The 18,009-nt window shown below is 35.7% G+C and overlaps 1 protein-coding gene across 2 annotated transcripts; it reads left to right on the top strand.

The window, feature by feature from the left end:
* Window positions 1-887: 887 nt before the first annotated feature.
* Window positions 888-15,853, top strand: LOC124170457. 2 transcript variants are annotated; one of them, XM_046549183.1, is made up of 5 exons: window positions 888-1,012; window positions 1,250-1,299; window positions 1,418-1,540; window positions 11,662-13,123; window positions 13,568-15,853. In XM_046549183.1, the coding sequence occupies exons 4-5, from the start codon at window positions 11,801-11,803 to the stop codon at window positions 13,571-13,573; spliced, it is 1,329 nt and encodes a 442-aa protein (XP_046405139.1). In that variant the 5' UTR covers window positions 888-1,012; window positions 1,250-1,299; window positions 1,418-1,540; window positions 11,662-11,800; the 3' UTR covers window positions 13,574-15,853. The 2 variants fall into 2 exon arrangements, with proteins under 2 accessions (XP_046405139.1, XP_046405138.1); XM_046549182.1 differs by lacking the exon at window positions 888-1,012 and having other exon boundaries at window positions 1,176-1,299.
* Window positions 15,854-18,009: the final 2,156 nt, after the last annotated feature.

Genomic DNA, 18,009 nt, shown 5'->3' with positions numbered 1-18,009 from the left:
CAAAGTCTGCAAAGGTCTATTTCTGGATTCCTATCTGAAGATTCCGTGAAAATCCCGATGGTGCGACTCATGTTTTCGATTCAAAATCTTATTTACTTTTTAAATCAGGTTTATCGTCAAAGAAATCATCTACTCAGCATTGACATAGATCACAAATTCCAACAAGGAAACTACATTGACTAAGATGATGAGTGAAAATATAATACTTTAGAATGCTAAACGAAAGGAACACAAAATCCAACAATTGATGAATCGACGGAAAGATATATCACGACTCAATAGCTTGGATTGAGAAATTTTTCAACAATTTATGACACAATTGTAAATTCTTTGGACAAGCATCCACGCCTACATTAATCCACAATGTTCACTTGTTATTATATGACTATACAATCAACCTCTGTATAGAACCGATGTTTTCTAGTTGCCATTTTATCCGCCAGTAGCACACCTATAGAGCAGGCCAAATCTCCGTGTTTGAAGAGTATTTTTTTTCCATTTCAAAAAATAAAGGACAATTTCGTTTTAAATTCATCACATTTTCAATTAATTGTAGTGTAAAAATGTTTGGTTAAAGGTTATTCAACAACCTGTCCGGAAAGAAAATTTAAGCCCAACTTCGGCGTCCGCTAGGTCAGATTACATCTACAGTCTTTAAATATGAGAAAGAGTTAAAAATTCTGAAATGTAGAATTAAAAAAGGTTTACAATATTTTTACTTTTCAAATAATGTAATAAACTAGCATATATATCACTTATTGTTGGAAATATTTCATTTTTCGATTCTTCTTCTGCATACGCAGTCCTCTAGCGGTGCAATATGCAAATGAAGTCCGGTATGTAAGCTAATCCCTGCTATCATGGTCAGTTAATAGCAAGGCGTCAATGAGCATGGAGTTCGTGGAAAATATTTGATGTCTTTTCTGTTGAAATGCGATTTATTTTTGAGGTCCTTATCAATGTGAGCTTTATAAGCCCTTCTTCTGGATTATTCTCAAGTTTTTGCGTTATCGTAAGTCATAGAAATGAACGTAATGTATTAGAAATTTGTAAATCACTGAGTGCTGTGTGGATGGTTTGTTTGAGGAGTGAACTGGTTTTACAGATAAAATGAGTTATTGCTGTGAAAACATGAGTATTACCACTGGGAATTTATCTGAGTCTTCAGAAAGGAATTCTGAGGGTACTCCGTGCAGACGTTGCATGAAGAAAAATTATTATTGTTACAACATATTCTTTTCAATTGCAGGAAGCCAGATAACTGTAAAGGATGCCTTAGGCGATTTTGTTGACTTACAAGTAAGTGAGGGTTTACATTTTATTGATCTCCTCAGTTATTGTTTTATTCCGTTGTATCAGCATGTTTTCCACAGCAAGTCTGAAATCTCTTGCGCATATGTTTTCATTCATTTCGTAGGTTGCTGTTGGAGATGCAGGTCATCTGTGCTTGAAAAAGCTCATCGAATTCAATGATATCATAAATATTTGTCATAAATCGGACGGAGAACTTTGAAAAATTTCGTGTAGAAATTACCTCAGGGTGAGTGCATCTTATTTTATTTCATTGGAAGCCTCGTATAACTTTCAAATAATGTGAAATCATTCACGTAACCAGATATTAACTTGTTCGTGTTACCTTACCGTGTAGCCCGGCCTTAATAGTTCCAAGTTCATGTGGGCTAGGATAAAAGTTTTGCCAAATGTTTGTATTTGTGGTTTCAACAGATTATAGCAATAACTTGAAAATGTAATTAATCGTGTATTTGATGACTCACTTGCCATGACGGGCATAGTATTTGTTTATACGGTACATTAACACGTGCGGGTTAATGTCTAAATGTACGAACGCCAAAATAACCGTGTAACCACATAACTTGTGTGATTAATGCATGAATAGAAAATAGAACCTGTTCTGATTATGGTCAACGCATATGTACACATTCCATTCTGGTCTGCTAAAGTCGTTCATGCATTCAATCAATAACTTGTATATGTTTGTGTGTGGTGTAAACAGGTGTTAAAAATATGAGGTGATGATTTTGATTCTCATGATATATTTTTTGTCTTCTTTATGGAAACGCTTATTATTTGTACATATAAGTTTTTTTGTGATCAGACTCATGGATTAAAGAATGGGCTGTACTTTATTTTATTGATCAGTTTTGTTTAATTAATTTTGAGTACATGGAAAATTGTTTGTTTTTAAATTGGTTACACTCAAAGTTTAGGTTATTTCTAGAATCATATTTGCGCCCATTTTTGAAGTTTATTTACTGATGAGATGTGGTTTTTTTACATATCAATTTTGTTTATTTAATTTGGAGTACATGAAAAAATAATTGCTGGTGTACAGATGGCAATGAACTACTTGAATGGGAAAGTCTTCTTTTCTAATATATTTTGCGATATTTTGCAGTTTTATTTTAATGACTGTCTTCGTGGGCAGTTCTGAGTATTGGTGGTGAATGACATTGTTGAAGAAGCAATTTGTGATAGTTCATGTAGCAATCACTGAGTCCCAGAGATACTTCATGGCTTCCACTTGGTCACATTTCATCAATGGTCTTTAAATGTGAAAAAGAGTCAAAAATTTCATTAATGTGGAATGAAAAAAGTTCATGTTAAATATCCATGTTTAAAATAATGCAATGCACCTCAATAATGTATCACTCATCGTTGGAAATACCTCATTTTTCGATTGTGAGCCTGTTGCATAGGTAAACCTCTAGTGGTGCAATGCGCAAATGAAGTCTGGTATCTAAACTAAACAATTATCTATTATTACAAAAATGCCCTTTGATATCAGAATCCGAGTAAGCAGACTCGCTCTGTGGCTATAACAAAACAGTAATGACGATAACAAACATCTACGACGATACTGATTCAGAACGTGAAGGGTGTGTGAAAACATGTGAATTGTTCAAAAGATTTTACGGTGCTTGTATTGTGCAATGGTTGACTCCGACTTTGTAAAGACGCATCCTGGGAACATTCTGAAGGTAGATTAATTCATGGCAACTTATTTCTTCTCCAGTAATGAAGATTTCTTTGTGCAGAGTTGTGAAGCCGCAAAATTGAAATGTAACATAAATTAAATCAATAATCTCATTTGCTAATAATCTAAAGATTGGTTTGTGTCTCATTTAACTACTGTCATTTACTCATTGCTTTTAATGTGTACTTGGTGCAATATTGGAATATGTGTTGTTAACGTTTCGGAGAAATACAACGGATAATATTTTATGCTGATTTACTGAGCATTCCTAAGGTCTGGAAGAGAGACATACCGTGTTTCAGCAGGTTGTTAGGTTCAAGTGTTAATAAATTTGAACGTTTGCACTGTTGAGGCTAAGGTGACACCAGAACATTAAGTGACAACAATAAGCCTATACTGTGGAAATTGCTGTGGATGAGGAGGATGAGAAAGTAATAAGCGCTATTTGTCAAGATGGTGCTGCATCTTCCAGTTTGCTTACATTCTTTAAACCTATCAATTATTCAGGATAAATATTTCACATTACTGATGATGGAATTGACATATAAAAAATTAATTGTAAAGAGAGATACATAGGTTTTTCTAAAACATGGATAAATAGTCTACTGGCACCACTTAAACCTATTGTTTACTGGCCTCTGATGACGCGCTCAGCCAACATGGCAATGGGACATTTTGAGTGCAAGATTAATGTATAATTTTCAAAGTGAAATTCTACAAAAAATACGTAGATTAAGTAAGAACTGCTTTCACTTTAATGTACAGCACGAAGGATATTTTTTATCGCATAATCATTCATTTTCAGTAGAATTCCCCATTCTGAGGGTACCCCTGTGCAGATTTAGTGTGAAGAAAGTGATTATTATTACAACATATTCACTTCAAATGTGACAGGCCAGATAACTGTAGAGTATGCCTTGTATGATTTTGTCTACTTCGGAGTAAGTGAGGGGTTACATTTTATTGATTTCCTTAGTTATTGTTTTATTCCATTCTATGGGCATGCTTTCCATGACAAGTCTGAAATCTCTTGCATATGATTTCATTCCTTTCGTAGGTTGCCTTTGGAAGTGGCCAACCTGCCACTTATGCCCACTGTGCTTGAAAAAGCTCATCAAATTCAATGATTTCAGATATATTTGTCATATTTTGGACGCAGAATGTTGTCTGAAAAATTTTGTGTGGAAATTTCTTCAGTTTGATTGATTCTTTTTTCATTGTAAGCCCTGTGAAATCATTCAGGCAAGCAGATATTAACTTGTTCGTGTTGATGTACTATGTAGCCCGGCCTTAATAGTTTCAAGTGCATATCATCGAGAATGAAAAATTTAGCAAAATGCTTGTATCTGTGGGCTCAACAGATTCTTGCAATAGAAAAAGTAACTTAATCTTGTATTTGATGGATCACTTGCCACAAAGGGCAAAGTATAATGCTTAGTGACAGCATCAAAGTATTACGTGCAAAATTTACGAAAAAGCAATTCAATTAGAGATCAAAACTTAATGGAACATTAAAGTTTTTAATGAATAATATTAAATGTCATGAAAGGACCTTTACAATTCTCGATAGAGCAGTGAAAAATGTTCAGCATTCAACAAAATACATGAATTGATTAATATTTGCAAATATAACCCGCAAATTTGATGTTTGAATTGAATGAAACAAATATCTTGAATTCTATATTCTTTGAGTTATCACAGGCAGTTCCGTCTGGTTTTAGTTTTAGCTCATTATAACGTTAATAACCTGGCGTTACTCACGCGAGATTCCCGATCGAGATTACTCAAGTGGGGTGCTCCTGACACCACGTAGAACATTTAAAAAAATGTGTTTGACAACATTTTATTTGAAAAAATTGCTAAGATTAATGTATTTTTAAGTATAGCATTATTGAATCTACAATAAGTCATGGCATAAAAGAGTAAACAATTTAATTATGGTTATTAGCAGTGCCCAAATGCAATACAATAAAGATGTACAAATGGAATTAGATTTTATAGTGAATCTAATAGAAGGGAAGGAATCTAAAAGAAGGGAAAAATTTAAGTTTGAGTTTAGCATTTAATAATCTGAAAGTAAAAATTATGATTTGAATCAATTTTTACTTGCTGTTTTAATGTGAAGGGAGAATGTCATCCTCACGGCAGAGGTGACTCACAATTGCCCAGAAAAGCGATGCTCGGTTGTAGTGTTGACATGTCTGAAACAATGACCACTGTGACTCGGTTTTCCATCTGAGAAATTTTGTTCACACTTCTAATACGTACCTGATAATACTTGGATTATCCTGAGACTATACTTGGGGGTGGTGTTCCCACCAAAATTTGTAGCCTAATCCTCATCTGTCTCCTACGAAAATTACTTCCTCGGAATCTTAAATATGCACAGTGAATAATGTTATCGTGGCATTAGCACGGTAGTCCTTTTCTACTGCGTGCTGACTCATATTTCCGTAACTTATCAAAGTTTCGTAGTCTAGGTTCCTAATGAAGATAAACACATATTGATATTTTACACTTTATTTTCCTCGTCACTGATCCTTAGAATTTTTCTTACAGTCCTTGGAAATACAAATCATATTACTCATGCACATCCAATTATTGCATGAGCAACTCAACAATTTTGTTTTAATGTCTTTATTCTGCAGACAAATGATACATCTACCACTTGTTTCTTTTCTTTTCTCCGTAGCACTTTCACGTGTTGATAAATCAGCAAATAAGCTGTCTTTCTTTTCAGCTCATTTGAGATCATTTTATTTCTGATCTTCTCCTTATAAATGACTACCAACTCCCTCAAAAATTTTCGCAGGAATTTTGATCTATACCTCTTGCTTCCTGGATTTGCGTTATTGTACAGACTGTCCCAATGGTGGTGCGTCATCTTTGACCTTTAATTTTAGTAACTCCCACTCCAGCAAATATTCGTGAAAATTGGCATACTTGTGGGGAAAGGTTCTATGTTTTGTTGAATGCAAGCAAATTTTTAGAATTTTGATCATTTGACCTCACAATGTTGGCCCAAACCAAAATTTTGAATTAACCTTTTGGGGTTTCAATGTTAAAAAAATCGAGATAGAAAAAAGTGAGAATTTCATTGATCAGAAGGTCAATTCTTAGGTTTTCGGATACGAGGAAACCGAAAATAACAATTTCGTTCACGAAAAGTCAACTGTTGACCCGGTAAGGTCACAGTCAAGGACATAAGGATGCTTTAGTCATTTTTGCAGTTCGTTTATCAGTATTGTTGATAGTTTGACCTTAGGAGTTTACAATGGGGGTCAAGGGTCTTAGAGGTAAACGTCGGGCCATCGTGACAACCAGCGTGTCGAACCATGGGTTTTTAAGGGTGCTTACGACAGTTTTGCAGTTCATTTATCAGTATTGTTGATTTTTTGACCTCCATAGGTTATAATGGGAGTCAAAGATCATGAAGGCATGCTTTGATATACCAACGAAACCAATGTCCCCTACCAAATGGTGACCAAGTGAGTGAATAGTGCCCATTTTGTTAAGTCGTTACCCTCCTGAGGTCATAAGGTGGCCAACATTCACTGAGGTTTGCACAAAAATATCCAGGAAAAATCCTAGCTGGAAGGTTTTCATGGATGCCCCAAGACAATGGAGCGGTGAACACCATGCTAAATTAAAGGTTTAAAATGTGTTGTAAAGGGTGGTGCCATTCCCATTTCAATATTACTAAATTAGTGATTAAGAAGGGGATGTTGGGTTGAGTTGAGCCAATTTCAAACTTAACTGTGCATTAAAATGAAAGTAAAATTTTGGTTTAAATTGATGAGAAAGTCAAAGTCATATTTATAAATAATAATAAATATAAAGCACCCATTATTCAATGTGCCCTCCCTCCCCTGCCTGGCATAATTTAATCCACTTGACAATTGATCCAGTAAAAATGTCCTCAAGCATAATTGGGGTAATAAACTGTGCACATCTTATTCTCTCTTTTTTTAATTCTTCAACATTAATAAATGTTTTTTTATACACTAACTGCTTTAAAAATCCCCATAAAAAGAAATCGCACGAAGTGAGGTTGAGGTTTCTTGGTGGCCACTCAACTTCTGTCCCCATGGACACCAGCCGATTTCCAAACTTCTCTTTCAGCACGTTGAGGCTGCCTTAGACCTGTGTGCAGGAGCTCCATCCTGCTGCAACCACACTTACTCTGTATTTCCAAAGTTTTCACGCTCCATATCCCGGGATAGGCTTTCCTCCAGCATAGTGTTTGTCCTCACGTTCTTTTCGAAAAAGTATGTCCCAAAAACATGGCCAGCTTAAATGGCCATGAACACCATTACACCATTTCTGTTTAACGACTGCTCATGCCGTTCCTTGGGATTACATGTCGCCCAATATCGCGCGTGGGTTTAAGACACAGCACCATTTAAAAAATATTGCTTCGTCCGAAAGCATAAGCTGAAACATAAAAGCGGTGGATGATTTTCATTTTTAATTTAGATACATCAAACAAGTTGATATAATATTATCAAAAGACATAAAGAGCAAAGGAAAATAACATAAAACAACAGAATGAATGAGATATTAACCTGAAATGCGAACATAGGGTTTTCATTAAGCTTGTCACTCATCCAGTTGCTGAAATGCTTTCGATAGCCATGATCTCCTTCACAAAGCTCCTGCACCACTCTCACTTTATAAGGCTTCAAGTTTAGAATTTTTAAAGTGTGTTGTAACACAGGACTGGAAATGTCCAATAAAAGTGTGCGATGGTGGATGGATCCTGATGGAGATGCAAAGACTGAAGCCATAACTGCGTTTCTGTTCTTTGATAAGATTTTTGGGTGCCCTTTACAATTCCTCTTCATAAGATGTTCCACGATGAAACAATTTCTATTTCCAATACATTTACTCCATGCTTTTCTTTGAATTATCCATTACTGCATGATTGCCTTACTTTAATTGAGCATGCCATCAATTGAAACATTTCATCTTATACAATCGACCAACAGAGTTTAAACATCATGCACGTTAAGGGTGGACAGCAAGTATTTCTTTTGTTATATCCGAAAAAAGTTTTCCACAACAGTGTACCTATTACTTATTCCACAGTTGCAGAACATTGTTCCAAAAATTTATTTCAAATGTAATCCACCAATTTCTATTCCACGAGACGTAGTGCTATCGCAAAATGATATGTACGAAATAACTTTTTAACTGCCTCAATCAGAGGTTAGCATTAGTCAGTTCTTATGATCTGATTATTCTTGGCTTTTGTATAATATGCTGTTAAAATCTATAATATACTCTCATCTTGCTATCAAGAATATCCACCATATCATTTTTAAAACAATGGGTGTTACTTTAAATGTTATAGAAAGGTAATATGTTACTGTAAAAATGGAGAAAATGTTGAAGGTGCTGTCTCACTGATAATTTGTGCATAAAATGTATTTAATTATTCTGCAAATATTTCCTGAGAAAATAGGTTAGAAAAATAAAATAAAGATAAAGTAGGTACGTCCTGAAAAGGCATAATTCCCAATTTTACTATTTCATTTCTTCAGAGAAGCAGAACAAAATTTTCCTTGCAACCAAAACCAAACAGCACCAACTGAAATAATTAAATCTCAAAAATGGATTAACTTCAATTTCAAAGTCTGGCTGAACACGGAAAAGTCTTGCAAGTTTGACACCTGAAGTTCTTTCATTTTATGCAATTATCACAATCCTAAATACTCTGAGAAAATTACGCTCAGTTTGAAAGTTAAAGATACGACCTTCAGTGAGCTACTCTTCATGGTGAGGTGATAGAGTATAATTCTGAAAGTGGATAAGACTATTTAGACATCTCCGATACCATTGGGAATGGTTCAAAGAATGCTACACTGCACTCTCCACGGAAGTACTCCAGAGCACTGGTCCACAGGTGATACGTTGGCTACGAGAATTTCTTTTCGGAGCGGTCAAGAGCAAAGTCAAAATGGCAGAATGGATAAGGGCGTGATAGCTGTATTATGAGATTGAGGAGATGGTTCTTAGAATATTAATGGTTATGGTCGAATATAATTTGAATAAACTTCATTTCGAATGTTGTGGTTCCACAAAGTAAAACAAGGAACTTGGGACTACATCTCTCACACCTACCCCTGCATACCTCATCTTAAATAAACTCATTATCTTAGTAAAGTAAAAAGTGGGTACTCTACGGTTTATACGCTTGTAATATATTTACTAATTATGGCTGAGGACTGTTATAAAACATTCATCCATTCCAATTTTTTTATATCCTTCTTTTCTTCAGATTATAATTTTTGGCATGATTTGATGGTCGTAATATGCACATAAAACTTTTCCATGTAGTACTATATGTCCTTTTTAACAATTTTTTGTGGCCTTCTGTGCGTAAAGGATGCTTCCAGAGACATTTGAGTTTATTTTGTAGGAGATAAGAGAATGTCTATGGGGAGATAGTGCTTGCTATATATTCATTTAAATCACAGTTAAATTAATAACCTACCTGTGAACGCCAGTGCTTTCGTATATTTGGGATAATGAGCAACATACAGAATTAAAGTAATAAGTATTATATTAATTTCAATAGCAATGTTTTAAATATCATATTTTGTGATTGATACACAAACCAAAACAAACGCAATTATAACCATATTAAAATTCTAGTCTATTTTTAAAGAATCAGGTGGGAATGTGCACCTGTACCCATCCCCAAAATCAGGACTGTACTCACGTTGTCTGAGCATTGTGAAACTAAAGAAATTTTGGTCTTTAATAGGAGACAGAATCGTTCTTTTCTATCTAATTTTCTAGTAAAAATATTCAACGTGTAATGAGTGAAAGATAGTAAAGTTTTGCTCCAATATAATAAATACAATATTAGGCCGCCTCTAACATCTGTGTAGACTTCTTTTTTACTGAAGAAACTGGACGAGATGGTGTATGTTAGCAGGGCCACGAGCGTGAAGAATTTGAATCATAATTTATGCCATGAAAACCAGGTAACTGAAATTTCCAACAATGTTATCCGTATGATCCATTTTTGGTTCAATTCATGTACACCAAGACACTGGTGATGAGGAATTTCCAATACAGATTATTGGGATATCAGGGGGAGATAAGATGTGGACGGGAGGAGTATACAAGGAAGATAAGCAGGGGCGGTGCGGGGTGATTGGGGCCCTCGGCTGGGGCTCAAGTGGGGCCTATCTTCTCGGGGGGCCCTCCATTTGAATATTTAAGGAATCCCATGCTCAGAAATGTTTTTTGACACCATTCTGCTTCTTAAAACTAGATAAAATTTCATGAAAAATAGCAATTTCGTATGAAAAAGTACTGCGAAAAGTGGGAATTACACAGATTATGAAATTTATTGATGTACGAGGATTGTTTTTCTTCAACCTCTGATGGGTCATGAAGAGAAGGGAAGTGATTGATTAATAATTATTCCATTCTAAACGTTGAGCACACTTGTGGTGTCCTTTCGACGTAATCGCCTCGGCAATTGAGGAATTGGTCGTGCCTCTAGACAGGATTTACTATACCTTCTTTTTAGGATGTTGCCACCAATTACTTACATTAATTTTGGCTTTTTCCTAAAGCTCATCACCTGTTTGAAAATGCTTCCATCCTAGCCACGTTTTCACTTTAGCGTAAAAATGGAATGATGGATAGATTGAAATAAGAGAATCACCAATTGTGCATGTCAGATGGCATCTTTTAAAAGGAGCTTTTGTCCATTTTCAACATATTTCAAGGTTACGCAGTCGATTCGGTAGTCCCATGGTTAAGTAAAGTAACATAATATAAGTGACGGTGTGTATGGGGAAGACAATTGAGAGCAAAGACTTGCATTTCTTAAAGGAGATAAGGAAGTGAAGAGGAAAACCTGGCATAAGCATGCTTTCAATGAATGGCACCAAGGGGAATAAGACTGCGTTTCATTTAATGGACAAAATACTACACTTGAATTGCCCTCCAGAAAGTAACGTAGCAAATAATGATAATTTTATGATGCATTTCCACCCATGCCGCCATCCGCTGTTTAGTCATTACTCAGCAATATTTATTCTATATGAATACAAGTGGGTAGCACTTTTCCACAACATTTCAATGCATATGAGGCGTTTCGCCTCACAGAGTCATCATCTGGTACAAGAATTGTACATGAAATATTGTGGAAAAGTGTTACCATCTTCAATTAAAATATTTCAAACTTCCACCATGTAGCACCTGCATCTGTTGAATTTCTTCTATTATTCCAATTTCTTTTTTTTTCTGTTTTCCTCTTTTTCAGCAGCCTATTTTTCAATCTTATCATGTCACACCGTAGATTTTCGAGCATATAATCTCTATTTTCATTCTAACCTCACTTCCCTCATTATTATTGGTTCCGTAGTAAACGATGGGTACTCCTGCTTGGTAGAAAACTGTTCCAACATTTTTAGCATAGTTACATCTGTATTGGTCTCCAGCGGAATTATTTTCTCATAAAAACGATGGTTGTGAGTGATTGAATTTCAAAAATGTTCCTGAGGAGTTTCCTTTTTATTCTGGGTGGCATAGTAAGTGATATATTTTTTTCTTGAGTCAAGCTCATGCTAGTAGTCATGTCCCCACACTGCTGTTGACAAATTATAAGAAAGTAATTTGATGTTTCTTCTTTCTCATTGCAGCCATTATTTATTCTTTTTGAACCAATGCTGAGATCGTGTGTTACTCCTTGCTGACCATTGTCACCATGCCTGCTTCATACAGCCAACTTCTGCTGAATCCAACACCCGCTCAAATAAATTATTCCTTTTTTTCTCAATAATGGCGAGAAACATTTCTGCTAGCGGTGCAGAGCAATTTGTTGAGGAGAGGCTCATTGCTGGATTGCTGACTGGCTCATTGCTCCAGCATAAAGAGCTACTGGACATGTTGGAAGATGTGGATAGAAGAATGATAAAGGGGAAAACACTCTTGCATGTTGGTGTGGGACTTGGAAAGGCTGATTGGGTGCAGGAGTTATTGGCAAGAGGGGCCAATACAGACATTACAGATGACAGTGAACAGAGTGCATTGTCTTCGGCTGAGGAGATGGTGCGGCAGTTCCCTGATGATGTAGAACGCTCAAAAGTTTGGAATTTGGTGACGTTGGTTCACAGGAGAGACCAAGTTATTTTGCGTCGTCTGCAAGCATCTTCGAGTTGGAGCACTGATCATGTGACACCCGTGGCTAGCCCAGAATGTAATATTGCATCTCTCAAGTCCTCTATGGACTCATTGAGGCGAGAGATGAAATCTCTTGTGCGACAGCTGAGCTCATCGTTGGAGGAACTGAAAGCGCAAGTGTGTGGACGCGATGCACTGTTGCGTTGTTTAGAAGAGGCGGTGACGTCTACAGCGGAGGACGTGACATCAATCAAGTGTGGTTTTATTGAGGAGGCATCTTTAAGTCAACCTACATCTGATCCGGCTAGATCAAGGCAGGAGTGCATAGACGCCATGATGCGAAAGACTAGGATAGTGTATGGAGATGGAGTTGATGAAATGCGTAGATTGTATGAGAAATTGTATGACGAAGATGAATGTACTGCTTGTATTATTAAGTTTTTAAGTGGAGATGATCTGATGAAGGTGATGGTGGATTTTGAATCTGATGACATTGAAAGGATGAAGGAGAAGGTTGTGGATTTTGATGGGACTCAGTGGAATGGAAGTGATTTGTATGCATTTTGTGATTTTGAGAGTGAGACTGTATATTTGGGTGCAAAGGTTTGTTCTGGTAATAGAGAGGAATTCGTATGTGCTGAGTTAGGTTGTGCCCTCTCACAATTATCTCTGCAATTAGTTTTTGATTATGAGGGGAGGCCTTATCGAAAGGGAGATCCGGAAGGAGAGCGGGAGTGGATGAGGGCTGTAGAGGAGTTGGAGGAGAGGAGGAGGAGGGGAGAGGGATTACATGGGAGTATCAATTACGCATTGAATGGTAAGACACTGAAGGCAAAGGTATGTTGGCTGGCCGCAGCTGTACCTTGGATTATTGCTTCTGATGGATCCACAAACGGAAGAGCTAGACTGCAGCAAGATTACTCCCTCCTCTTCTCTCTGTATTCTAACAATGTGATTGGAACTCTGCTATCCAAGGCAAAGGTGGGTCTTATATCTATTTCTCACACTTTTTTCTTTTACTTAATGGTCTTCATGAAAACATTGAAATCATTATTTGAAGCTGACATATTTTTTAGCTGTAATATGCTCATACATTTCATAAGTTAAAGATGGTGACTATTCAAAACCATCAAACTCTAATCTAATCTTTTGAAGTTTTAAGTTAATATAATGCAAGGAAGTTGAAGATTGTCTATATTCAAATCCATGATTTATCAATCTAGTGATGTACAAGTGAAATACAAACCGTGAAAGTCTTCCAATATTTTTCACTTATAAAATAAAATATGGTTATAATTATTGCCATTGCATTTTTTTAATGGGGTTAATACTTTTATCTCACTATGTAATGATAACTTTGAATTTTGGTTGTGATTGCATAATTTTTTCATGGAGGCCTCCATTAATTTATATTTTTTGTTTCAGAGATGAATTTGGCCTCACATACGTCGGAGATTGTGATGGAGTCGGTCATAGAGAAGAAAATTATGTTTATATTCAATTATTTTTATAGTCTCATATGTTTTTGTTTGGTTAACTTAAACACTATTGTTTCGTGCAATCATTGCAGTGTTTACACGCAGTAATTTTCATTGATTTCTTGTTAGGTACATGGCACTTTTTAATTAGGTTGGCAATCGAATTTTGAGGTGCATGTTGTTATAATTTTGTGGACACATAATTTAATCAGTCTTTTCTTAGTTCATCTGTAGGGTTATTTGTATTTTTGATAATATTTCACTTTAGATCTCATGTACGCTAGAAATCTTTGGAAGCAACGTACCATTTTGGCTTAGCAATGTAATCCCACACTTTATTTAGCTGAAAGACATCGTACACATAAATCTATTTGCAATATTTGCTGCTCTCTTCTTATTGCTAGAATTATATTTTGCCGGACGCACTCATGTCTGTGTTGCCCTTTCGTGAACATTGGTTTGTTTTGGTTCATTGCTCTGGCCTTATTTGACCCGTGCTCTTGAAAGACTTTTCCCCTAGATTTTGCAACTATAATGATGTGGTCATAATATTTTGCAGTGCAGTATGTTCGTCAAAGATTACTTATTTCAAAGATATGGTGTATAATTCAAATGAGATGTAGAATTTAATTTTGCAATCTTCAGTCATACTTAACGGTTTAGATGAGATTTTTGTTTCACTTTTTATATGTTGGAAGATATTTAAGAAATGTCGTAATTAAGTAATTTAAAATAGTTCTTAAATTCATTTTCCTATATGTCTGTGGCCTTAGTACATTTCTATTCTATTTGGTCGTTCTGAAATTTTCAATGGTGAAAGGGGAGATAATTGCCTCAATTTATGCACGTATATATTTCAACATTCACATATCCTTTTTAGTATGCAGTTGACTGGAAGGCATTTGCGACTTTATTAGCAACAGTAAATATCTCCTAATCCGCCCGAATGCTGACTTGGTTTTCAAGGAGTAAATAGAATATAATGGTTTAATATTTTACCTGTTCTCTGGATATGAAATTAAGCTATTTCTATTTCATGCCTTTATGATGGCGTCATTCTTTGGGATTTATTGTAATTGTAGGGCCTATTGTTAAAAATGACTGTTTATTGGTCAAATCTCTCACTAGAACAATGGATTTGGTTTTTTTTATTTTTAGGATTTACATTTTTTATTTTCGGCATTAGTATTTCTTAACCATTTGTTTCCGTAATTTTGTGTGCTGAATGATATCAATCTTCACTCTGCAGCCTGGGGGTAACAGAAATTTGGTTCCAATGATGTAAAGTTTTTTCCTAAAGAAAATATATTTTGTTGGGAGTATGGTGCTTACAAGATGTTTACTTCGTGCTCATAATAATTGATTTTTGCAAGATATTTCTGTATTTAAAATTAATTATACCTTTGGTACACCATGTCAGTTGGTACAGCGAGATAAGCCATTCAGATTTTGTAACTTTTATTATGTTTTATGTATGAGTAGAATATAATTATTTACTTCGTGCTCATAATAATAAATTTTTGCAAGATATTTCTGGATTGATAAAAATTATACCTTTGGTACACCATGTCAGTTGGTACAGTGAGATAAACCATTCAGATTTTGTAACTTTTATTATGTTTTATGTATGAGTAGAACATAATTAATTCATTATCTCATCTGAAATAGTCTAATTATATCTGGATAGTTAAAAAAAGATTTTGTAATCATATCTTGAGGTACATATTTTACATGTTAATTACTTTATGATTATTATTCGTGAATGATAATCTAGGATAATGAATGCATGCCTTTGAGGAAAACTATGCATCTCTATATTATTCCCTTTCGTATTTGTTGGGTTATCTCTGTAGATGAATGGCAAGATATCCTCACTGAAGGTATTTCCGGTTTTCCATTCTTTTGCATTATTTTTCTTTGCATTCCTCTTTTTTAATGCCGGTGAGTGACACTGTAAGGAAACAATATGTTTATTTTTTGCAATAAGCAATTCAATTGTCATGCAGTTGTAAATGAATGCCTAATTTTTGTATATTTCACTTTTTTTCTTAAGTGGTATCATACTATATTCTGTTACAAAGCAATTCAAGGCATATTTGGTGGAATAGCATTTTCTTGAATATGGCATGATTAAACAAGATTTTTTTTATTTGTGCAGCAAACTGTTGTGAAGCTTTATCCAATATTGCATATCATGCTCCATTCAGATCAAATAAAATTCGTTTGGCTTAAAGTTTGTTTTTTCTTTTGGTTTGAAGTCAGTGTCCCATATGGTACATCAGATTAAATTATGACAATTTTTTTCTAACAAAGTGCAGGAGGGCTGTTGCAATATGGATTGTTCGGGCAAGGTTTTCATTGTAGAAATAAGATATTTGCAGATACTTGCACACGCACCTTTAATCCCACCATCGCATCATGGAAGACATACACAGTACAGTTAGTGTGCACGAATACATGAAAGAGTTCGCCACATGCATAAGACAAAAAAACAAAATACACATGAAATTTACCAGCAGAAAACAACAGAAATGTAGATTAACTATACAATTTAACACCACCCCTTAAGTTATATTTCCATAAGCCCCATTTTCTGACCTACTTTTTTCATGTTTCTGTTTGGTCAATGGCTTTGTTAAGATGTCTGCTGCAATATATCCTGGGTATTTAAGTAATTCAATCTAACAACATTTGATTTGGCAGCTTCTCTCACAAAATGATGACGAAAGTCAATGTGTTTCGTTCTACTATGAAACATCTGATTCATACACAAGTTTTGGGCCGACTGGTTGTCATTGAACAGCACAACTGTTCTCTCTTCCCACATAATACTTTTATACAGGCTGTGAAGGAACATACACTTTTGCTTCTTCGGAGAGAGCCATGCATTCTGCCTCTGTGCTTGACAGGGCAACAGTCCTTTTTTTCGGCTCTCCCATGAAACAGCAGCACCTGCCAATTTAAAGGCAAACCCTGTGCAGGATTTTCGGTCACACTTATCACCAGCCCAGTCCGCATCCACAAAACCAACAAAACTTTCACCTGTTTTCTTGAACACTAGGGCATGATTCAATGAACCCTTTAAATATCGTAGCACACGCTTGGCACTTTTCCAGTGCTCCAACCCCAAGCCAAGACCACATGGCTCCGACAGCATATAAATTTTGATCCCATATTTGTGGCTTCTTCCTTGAATATATTGGCGAAAATAAAGCCTTCCCCTCCACATAAACATTGACTCGTCCAGGCTGTTCTTTTTTTGGACAATAAAGTTTTTCATGTTATTGCAAAAAGTCTCAACAATATTCCTCACCATATAAAGAGGATCTTCTGGTTTTTGCTCACTAAGAAGAGGACTTCTACCAAAATGGAGAGCCCGCAGTATAACCAAAAATCTATCCCCAGACATAGCTTTAGGAAAAACGGAAATCGTAATGATCTTTTTTGCTCCAATACTGAGCGATTTTCGGAAGTTTCGCAATTCCCTTCTGTTACCCCTAAAAATGTGTGGAATTCTTCCATGCTCACATGAACCCACTTCGTCCTCAATTTTTCCTTTGCATCAGTATTCGTTTCTCTTACAATAAAATGGAGCATCAAATCCTCCGCAATAAGAGTAAAATAGGCAAAGGGATTGTTTCCAGGGTTGGGAACCTTTACTCCAGCATTGCCAATAAAAGTAATATCACCGCTTGTTTTTTGCTGATCCACGAACCAAACAATACCCTCATCCTCCTCACTTAGGGTATTTGATAGCTCTTCATCATCCAATTCTTCGTCGGATAGATATTTCTGATGACCTCCTCCTCCTCGAGAATATACTCCTCAGAATTTTCCGACTGTGAGTCACTTTCACTTTCCTCTATCAAAGCTTCTTCCATTTCATCCTCCTTAATTATTGCACTCATCTTTCGACTCACACCAGAGGTTGATTGTTTAGGATCCATTCCTAATTCCATAAACACCTAAAGAAGAATAAACGTCCTTTGTTATTAGTTTATTTGTCCCTCGAGCGGGCACGGTGGCGTATAAAGTATGCCAATCTTCGAAAACTAAGGATTTCAACATTGTACGTACATTCTGGTCTAGAATGGCCTCCTGTACTCTTACAATGTACTTTTGACTGTCGATAGTACCAGTTTTCAAAGATCTAGGTAATGAAGCTAATTTAATTTTAGATTGGCAAGAGGAACGGACACTAAAGACGTACAATACACGACGTCAATATTAAACAACATTGTTACTTGTAGTATTATCTTTAAAGAAGTTTTGTGAATTGCATGCCATTATCCAGTAACAGACGCCATTAATAATTCTAGCGGTACCAAACTCTCATGTCTGTAATGTATTCTTATATTTTGTGTATTTTTGCAAGAGAAAGAGTACAGA

This window comes from Ischnura elegans, chromosome 13 (genome assembly GCF_921293095.1).
Source record: "Ischnura elegans chromosome 13, ioIscEleg1.1, whole genome shotgun sequence".
NCBI classification, from domain to species: Eukaryota; Metazoa; Arthropoda; class Insecta; order Odonata; family Coenagrionidae; genus Ischnura; species Ischnura elegans.
The sequence above is the reverse complement of the archived record's forward strand: the minus strand, read 5'-3'. Positions and strand labels throughout refer to the sequence as shown.

Excerpts from the sequence above, each read along its gene's own strand:
- LOC124170457 (XM_046549183.1), top strand. The coding sequence starts at position 11,801 with ATGGCGAGAAACATTTCTGCTAGCGGTGCAGAGCAATTTGTTGAGGAG.